This window comes from Ictidomys tridecemlineatus, chromosome 6 (genome assembly GCF_052094955.1).
Source record: "Ictidomys tridecemlineatus isolate mIctTri1 chromosome 6, mIctTri1.hap1, whole genome shotgun sequence".
Classification (NCBI taxonomy): Eukaryota; Metazoa; Chordata; class Mammalia; order Rodentia; family Sciuridae; genus Ictidomys; species Ictidomys tridecemlineatus.
Genome location: NC_135482.1, coordinates 57,073,103 through 57,081,960, shown reverse-complemented (window position 1 = coordinate 57,081,960; position 8,858 = coordinate 57,073,103). Strand labels below are relative to the sequence as shown.

General features: G+C 45.6%; 1 protein-coding gene across 3 annotated transcripts; it reads left to right on the top strand.

Moving 5' to 3' along the window:
• The first annotated feature begins 1,664 nt into the window (after positions 1–1,664).
• Positions 1,665–8,788, top strand: Nabp2 (nucleic acid binding protein 2). 3 transcript variants are annotated; one of them, XM_078053331.1, is made up of 8 exons: positions 1,665–1,817; positions 2,212–2,313; positions 2,719–2,857; positions 2,988–3,059; positions 3,235–3,316; positions 3,411–3,474; positions 7,683–7,923; positions 8,349–8,788. In XM_078053331.1, exons 2-7 carry the CDS (start codon positions 2,235–2,237, stop codon positions 7,880–7,882), a joined length of 636 nt encoding a protein of 211 aa, XP_077909457.1. In that variant the 5' UTR covers positions 1,665–1,817; positions 2,212–2,234; the 3' UTR covers positions 7,883–7,923; positions 8,349–8,788. The 3 variants fall into 3 exon arrangements, with proteins under 3 accessions (XP_077909457.1, XP_005335684.1, XP_013218494.1); XM_005335627.5 differs by lacking the exon at positions 8,349–8,788 and having other exon boundaries at positions 7,683–8,198; XM_013363040.4 differs by lacking the exon at positions 8,349–8,788 and having other exon boundaries at positions 1,668–1,799; positions 7,683–8,198.
• Positions 8,789–8,858: the final 70 nt, after the last annotated feature.

Below are 8,858 nucleotides of genomic sequence, written 5' to 3'. Positions count from 1 at the left end.
GCAGCGAACGAGGAGCAACCGAGGCTAGCCTGGCGTCCCCTCTAGACCGGAAGTGCTCGTGGTCCCAACTGGACTCTATAGCCTTTTGGGAGGAACGACTCTAAGTTCTTCACGGTGTCAAAGTCCGGAGCGAGTCCGAAGTTGACTGCCCTAGAAGGCGACAGTTCGCCTTGGAGGGGCGCAGGTCTCTTGTATTCTAGAGCGGATGCGGAGTGACGCGACATCGTGGGGGGCGGCTGGCCTGCAGTGTGATCTGCCATCCTCCAGGCCCCTCTCAGTTTCCAGAACCGTGGTCAGCATCCCTGAGCCTCCTGAACCTGTGATTCATAATCATGGGAATGGATACTGCAGTTAACAAGGCGGCGGTGGAGTGGAGTGTCTCCCCACAAACCTTTGATCTAGGGATGCTCAACTGGTTGTCCTCCTCTCCCAGCCATACTCCTGCCCTATTCACGAAGGCTCAACAAACACTCCTAGAATACCCTGAAACACTAAGGAGAGAGAAGAGAGAGACGATGTCCCTCTTCCTATGGCGTAGTTAATTTCCTTAGTTTGCAGCACCATGGTTGGGAATGTGGGAGTTCCGAGGGAAGTTATAAGGGATTAATTTAACTAACCAAGGCATTACAATTACAGGACTTCTTAGGCTAATCTGGTATTAAATAGTATTTGTTATGGATATTCGCTAAGCAAATGGTAATGCACATAGTATATGTTTATGTAATTTGTTTATACACAATACTACAGAACTATCTTCCTTTCCTTGACTATCCCACAAGTCCCAAAAGGAACTAAAGGTTCTGGCCTCTCTTGTCCCCCCAGGAACTCTCTTCCAGTGAGATAAGGTAGTAGGAACAGGTGCCTTGGGAACTAATGAGAAGGATTAATGCAAATGTTGCTTTTTATGCCCAGATTCCATTTTCTTTCAAAGGGGGTTGAGGCTGCCTACTGTAAGTCCCTGGTGTGTACCCCAGGAGCCGAGCTGGCTAGTGCATTAAAGATGAAGACCCCGCCGGAATGGTAGCACACGCCTGTGATCATAGCAACTCAGGAGGGAAAGGCAGGAGGATCACAAGTGCAAGGCCAGTCTGGGCCACTTAGTAAGACCCTATCTCAAAATATAAAAACGTCTGGGGATGTAGTTGTGGTAGAGGGCTCCTGGGTTCAATCCTCAGTACAAAAAAAAAAAAAAAAAAAGAGAGAGGAGAGAAGACGAGGAAGAAGAAGACGACCCAAATCAGGAATTAAGATGATGGTTAGAGCAGGGGAAAATCGAGGGAACTGGTATATTTATAAGTGCCTGCTGTGTCCTCGGCTTGGCTTTTTATATAAGTTCCGTTTTTTCATCTATAAAATGGAATTGCATATTTAAGAGTTATCGAGAAAAGTGAAGCAGTGAAGTCCCTCAAACTTTTGTCCACAGGATTCCAATGCCCTTGGTCCTTTTCTAAGGAAAAAATCCTAAGAGCCCATTAAATGCATTCTTCTAGCCAAGTAAAGGAAAATTGGGGCCTGAACCGCCCCCTGGTGGTTCACCTTGCCCACTGCTGAGCAAATCATCTCCAGGCTCCTTTAATTCCTGAAATCCTCCCGGGTCGCCGCGCGCGAATCTCGGAGCCTGATTGGCTGGACGGGGATTCGCAGCTAGGCGTGGGGCGCACCCCAGTGGTGGTGATTGGCCCGAGGAGGTCAGCCCGGGGAGGCTTCCGGAAATGTCCACACTCCCACGTTCCATCGGGCAGCATCCGGCGGCAGCTGGGCCTGTGGCTCCCCCTGCGGGCGGCTCGGCGGCGTGCACGGTCCGGCCTCCTGGCTGGGTGGGTAGTGGGCTGTGGGTGGGGGAGGGAACGGACCGATTCCCGCGTTGTCCAGATAAGGGTTCGGGAAGGTTTGGCTAGTAAGATTCCATTACCTGGCCTTGCACCGGGTTTCCTAAGCCTCCGTTGGCTCCCCTGCTTTGGGGTGTAAGACTGAAAGAGCATCCTGACCAGGGGCCTTCCAGCCCCTAAGCATTCTATTCAGACACCCTTCCCCAAGGTTCTTTTCTTGAAGTTCGAGGCTCCCGGGAAAGTTCATTTCTAACCTTCTACAAGAGTTAGAGGAATTAGGGCTGTTTGATCCCAGCTTTGTATGGTAGGTAGGCCTTTGAGAAGTGGAGCATGGGGGCAAAAGCTCCAACCGTGAGCCTTCGTCCCTTGTTCCCTGTTCCAGTGGGGTGCTGAGGCTCGGGCAGCATGACGACGGAGACCTTTGTCAAGGATATCAAGCCCGGGCTCAAGAATCTGAACCTTATCTTCATTGTGCTGGAGACAGGTGGCTATGCTGGAGTGGCGGGTTCGGGTTCACGAGGTGTGGGGTGTGGGAGGGAGGGGGAACTCATCGCCTCTGTTAACTTGCTCCTTGGACAGCAGGGTGCGCCCTAAGGCATGGCTCAGTCCCCATCTCAGATCCTAACACAGGGGGTTGCAGTAGGGTAGTGTAGATAGAACTCTTACCAGAGCTATGCACCCAGTGTCACGCGGGCCTCTTTCCACTCAGCCCTCTCCATGGTGCTGGCTTCTCCACTACCAACACCCCCCCCCTCCCGGCACCAGGGATTTGGGCTTTGCTTTGTACACTTTTTATCTCCCCCCACCAATATCTAGATTTCGTCTCTCTGACCATTACTGCCCCATTTGTTTAAGTATCTTACCACCCTCATTTATCTGTACCCTTCAGGCCGGGTGACCAAAACAAAGGACGGCCACGAGGTTCGGACCTGCAAAGTGGCAGACAAAACAGGCAGCATCAATATTTCGGTCTGGGACGACGTGGGCAACCTGATCCAGCCTGGAGACATTATCAGGCTCACCAAAGGGTAAGGTAGTTGGTGATTCCTGGCTATTCCCAGGGCAATAATAGTCAAGACAGATAGGGTTAAAGATTCCTATAACTCTTATGAAGACTATGAATCCTGCTTTATTTACTTTTATTTTTTTTCTGCACAGATATGCTTCTGTGTTCAAAGGTTGTCTGACACTGTATACTGGCCGTGGGGGTGATTTACAGAAGATTGGAGAGTAAGTGCTGGTTGGGGGATTGGGATGAAGAAGCAACAGGCCAACAGGGGGCAGTTAAGGTTTCAATGGAAGCAGCATAGGGTCTGCAGTCCATGCCCAGTATCTGGACTTTTCTGAAGCCTCCATCAGTGACCCAAAAGATGGGTCCAAGGCTTTGGCTACTTTCCCTCTGCAGATTCTGTATGGTCTATTCTGAGGTTCCTAACTTCAGTGAGCCGAACCCAGAGTACAGCACCCAGCAGGCACCCAACAAAGCGGTGAGTCCTCTGGCTTGATGCTAGTGAAGGGGAAAGGATTAGGTTAAAAAGCATGGTGGGGAGCAGGGTCTGAGTATGTAATCTGTGTCTTCAGGGGCAGAACGACAGCAGTCCTACAGCCCCCCAGGCTACCACTGGACCCCCTGCTGCCTCACCAGGTAAATCTATTCCTTTTCATCAGCTGGCCCTTCTAACTCCAGTACTCTCCCCAGCCTAGAAAGACACATTTCCCTCATCCCTGTTTTAAATAAATCTCTTTTCTCTTCAGTATCCCCTAACCCAATTTTTCTGTAACCTCCCCCCTTTTATGCCCCCTAGTACTGGGGATTGAATCAGAAATGCTCTACCACTGAGCTACATCCCCAGGCCTTTTTATTTTTTATTATCTTGAGACAGGGTCTTGCTGAGTTGCTCAGGCTGGCCTCAAACTTGTGATCCTCCTACCTCAACCTCCTGAGTCACTAGGATTACAGGTGTTGCCACCATGCCCAGCCTTGTAACCTCATTTTTCATGCCTTTTCCAAGTCCCTGTGGTGAAAAGATTTAGAAACCTGTTTCAGTCACTTGTAGAACTGGAGTACCCTTTTGCTACTACCACTCAAATCAAAAAAGAGAACAGTTTCTTCACATGTGGCAAGTGAATATTAGAGGCAAACAGTCTCACTTACAAGACCTTAAAATATTTTTGTAGATTCTTTGTAACAAATTGTAATGTATGTATATAATATATACAGTTAAATATAAATATATGTGATCATGTATCATTTGTGATAGGGATACATTCACACATCATTGTGTGAACATCCTAGAGTGGTCAATATTACTGTCTTTGCCTCCTCACCTTGTCCTACTGGAAGGTCTTCAGGAGAAATAACACACAGAGGGTATCATCTAATATGACAATGCCTTCTTGTAGACAGTCTCCGGAAAGACCTGCCTGAGGCTGTTTCATGGTTAACTTTTTTTTTTTTTTTTTTTACGTAGAAGGAGTATACTCTAAAATAATGATAAAAAGAATAGTATACCTTGTCTCTAAATAAAATACAAAATAGGCCTGGGGATGTGGCTCAGTACTGCTGAGTTCAATCCCTGGTACCCCCCCCAAAAAAAAGAAGTATGGTATAATAAATACGTTAACCAGTAATGTAGTCATTTATTAATATTATCAAGTGTTATGTGCTATACATAATTGTATGTGCTCTACTGATAGCTCAGCAGATTTATTTATAACAACATTACAATAAACATGTTAGTGATGCATTATACTACATTATTATGGCTACAGTGTCATTAGGCCATGGATATATTTCAGCTTCATTATAATATTATGGGACAGTTGTCATAGATGTGGACCATTGCTGATTGAAATGTCATTATGAGATACATAACAGTATATATCTTATACTATATTGGTTCTGGCCCTGTGGAGAACCCTGAATAATACAACCATAAATTCTCAACAATTTTTGTTTGTTTGCAGTACTAGGAATTGAACCCAGGGCTCATCTACCACTGAGCTATATCCCCAGCCCTTTTTATTTTATTTTGAGACAGGGTCTTGCTAAGTTTCCCAGCCTGGAAAATATTTAATTCCTGCACAAAAATTAGCATTTGATTTTCCAACAGTAAATAGGACTGTTGAGGCTAGGGGGTAGCTTAGTGGCAAAGTCTTTGTGTTCAACCTCCAGCACTTAAAAAAGAAAAAGAAAGAAAGCAAATATGACTGTTATATATTTTTAGATGTCCAAGACTCTATCACATACAGAAATATTTTTAAGCTGGGCATGGTGGTACACACGAGTAATCCCAGCTACTTGAGAGGCTAAGGCAGGATCCCAAATTCAAGATCAGCCTGAGCAACTTAGTGAGACCCTGTCTCAAATAAAATTTTAAAAAGGAGTGGGTAGCTCAGTAGTAAAGTACTGACTTAGCATGTGCAAGGCCCCGGGTTTAATCCTAGTACCCAAAATATTTTTATGTGGTGCTGAACCCAGTGCCCCCATGTGCTAGTTGAGTGCTCTACCGCTGAGCCACAACCCCAGCCCACCTTTTTTATTTTTTTTATTTTGAGACAGGGTCTCACTAAATTGCTTACGGCTTCTCTAAATTGCTGAGGCTGGCCTTGAACTTGCAATCCTCCTGCCTTAGCCTCCCAAGTCACTGGGATTACAGGAGTTTACCACCATGCCTGGCTATATGTTTATTTTTTTTAATAAGGTACATCTAAGCCTGTTTGCCTCTAAAATTCATTTACCACATGTTTATTCACTTTGTCCTCTGCTATCAGATACAAAAAATTTAATTAAAAAACATTTGAAAGCTGAGTATGGTGACACATGCCTTTAATCCCAGGGACTCAGTAGACTAAGGCAGGAGGATTGCAAGTTGGAGGCCAGGCAACCTCAACAATTTATCAAGGCCCTAACCAACTTAGCCAGACCCTATCTCAAAAATAAAAAAAAAAAAAAATAGGTTGGAGATGTGCTCAGTAGTTTAATGACCCTGGGTACAGTTCCTAGAACCAGTAATTAAGTAAGTAGGATGTAGCTGAGCGGTAAAACATTCCTGGGTTAAAATCCCAGTACTTGGCTTGGGAGGCTGAGGCAGGAAGATGGAAAGTTCAAAGCTAACCTTAGCAATTTAGTAAATTGTCTCAAATAAAATATTTTAAAAAGGCCTGGGGTGTGGCTTTATTATTAAGCACCCCTGGATTTAATCCCTGGTACCAAAAAAAATCTACCCACTCCCCAAAAAATAGTGTGACAGCCAGGTACAGTAGCACATACCTGTAATCCCAGCTACTCAGGCTGAGGCAGGAGGATCACAAATTTGAGACCAGCCTGGGCATCTTAGCAACACCTATCTCAAAATAAAATTTTAAAAAGAGTGGGATGTAATTCGGGGGTAGAGCATTTGCCAAGCTTACACCAGGTCCTGGGTTCAACCCCCATTACCCCACAGACACAAAAGAAGTGTGTATGGCACAAAAACTTAACATTGACTTCTATACATTCACCTTTTTCTGTGAAATAAAGAAAGGACATTATTCTTCAGTTCTGCAGATAGCTTATTCTGGTAAAACAGTAGCATTCAGAAGGGATATGGTTTGAGAACCACTAGCCTATAACTTCTACACTATTAGTGTGTACAGTGCCCTATGTATGGGAGAGACAGGCCTCTGCCTTCATTTAACAAGCATTCATAGGTCACCTAATCTGTGCCAAGGAATAATCTGCCTTTAAGAGCTTGAGAGTGATATGCACAGTTACAGGAGCCTAAAAAAGTCATCTCACATACCTGTCTGGTTCCAGTCAAATTTTTAAAATATATTTGGGGGCTGGGGTTATGGCTCAGTGGTAGAGCACCCGCCTAGCATGTGTGAGGCACTGGGTTCAATCCTCAGCACCACATAAAAATAAATCAATAAAATAAAATATATTTGGGGTGAGGAGAGGCTGAGGATCTAGCTCAGTGGTAGAGGGCTTGCCTAGTTTATGTGAGGCACTGGGTTCAATCCCCAACACTGCAATGAATAAATAAATGAAATTTACACAAAACTTATCTTTGAGAGAATAATATTATGTGTAATATTTTTTGCTTATATTTATATTTTCTAAAATGAACATAAATTCATACATACACACCACTACCACTTTTTAACATTTTTTTTTTTTTTTTTGTGTGTGTGTGTGTGTGTGTGTGTGTGGCGCTGGGGATTGAACCCAGGGCCTTCTACACGTGAAGCAAGCACTCTACCAACTATCCCCAGCCTGATTTAAATTGTTTTTTAAAGCTCTTTTTTTTTAATATTTATTTTTTAGTTGTAGTTGGACACAATACCTTTATTTTTATGTGGTGCTGAGGATCAAACCCAGGGCCTTACACGTGCTAGGTGAGCACTCTACTGCTGAGCCACAGCCCCAGCCCTTAAAGCTCCTTTTTACTGGTTTTTTCAAGCATGCTAGGCAAGTTCTCAACCACTGAGCTACAAATTCAGCCCCCTTCTTTCATTTAGAGACTTAAGCCTTTCCCCTTCCCATGCTTCTCTAGTTTTACAGTCACCCTTAATCAAGGGTCATGTTTGTTGGAGTTCCTCAAGCCTTAAACTGAACAGCTAATCCTAGGTCTGACTCTCAGTGATGTAGAGCTGAATTAGAAAAATATCAAAACAGGGTTCCTGTAAAGACTTCCATAGTAAGCAAGAGTTCTCTGGGTTACATTAATACTTTCACTTGGTCCAGTTGACATTAATGTGTGGTGCAGTGTGAAGACTGCTGCTTTCTGGGGCATGAAGGTAGGCTGTTGGAATGGACTCTTGTCTTACTTAACTCTGATTCTGTGTTTCTTCTCCTTTTCCTACAACTAGCTTCTGAGAACCAGAACGGGAATGGACTAAGCACCCCACCAGGTCCTGGTGGTGGCCCACACCCCCCTCACACTCCCTCCCACCCACCTAGCACCAGAATCACTCGAAGCCAGCCCAACCACACACCAGCTGGCCCTCCTGGCCCCTCCAGCAATCCCATAAGTAACGGCAAAGAAACACGCAGGAGCAGCAAGAGATAGCAAGACATTCTTCCTTTTCTACTGCCATCAGCATAACCCAGGTGTCTGCTAGAGAACGAGACAGGCTAATAGGTTTCTGGCTTTGTGGTGGGGGCTGGAGTAGCAGCCCTAGCCACTAAGGGGTGGTGAGCTTCGTGGCTTTATTCACCCAAAACTCATAATCCCTCTTGTCCATCTGAGCTGCCTGTCCCCTGTGATCCAGGACCCTCTACCTGCCCTCTTTCCTCTTTAGAAACTATAGTTACATAGTTTGTTTCCTGTGTAATGTGGGGGTCTAATTGAAATCCTCCTTCCTAATAAATGTTTCCACTCTTTATTGGACTTCTTTGCTTTTGGGGGGAGAAGGAAAAAGACAGCAGTCAGCTAACCTAGGTGGTGGAGGGGAGATAAGTTATAGGCAAGGAGGCCTAGGCAAAGCAAGCCTGCCCCTTTAAGGTAGTGTCCCTCCCCTGCCCCGTTCCTGCAGGTGACCCTTGCCCGCCTGCCTCCCAGAAGAAGGCTGGGTCCCCTTCCTTTGGGCGTCTTTCCTGTTTCCTGCTGCCAGGTAATGTTAACCTCGACCCTCTGGACAAATCTCCCTAATCAGACTTTACTCCTCCATCTTAAATCAGGTCAGACATCAGAGGGGAGCCCACTACTTGTTTCCTTTCCCCAGCTGAGCTTCCCCTTCTTCCGTCGTCATTCCCAGAGTGTTGGCTCTTAGGATTCCTGGGGTGAGGAGTTGCTGAGAACAGTTTCTTCCCCACACAAGCATTTGGGGTGACCACTTATCTGTCCTTTCCCCTCCTCCCCAACTTAGGGACACCTGGGTCAAATCTTCCCAGGGAACATGGGGATAGAGGTTGGAGACAGGAGAAGCTCAGTACCAGATATAAGGTGGGTGGGATAGGAGTATATACAGGAAAAGGCTCAAGTGCTATTAACTAACTGGGTTAGGGGTAGAGGAGAAAAAACAGCACAAGTTCCTAACCATGTG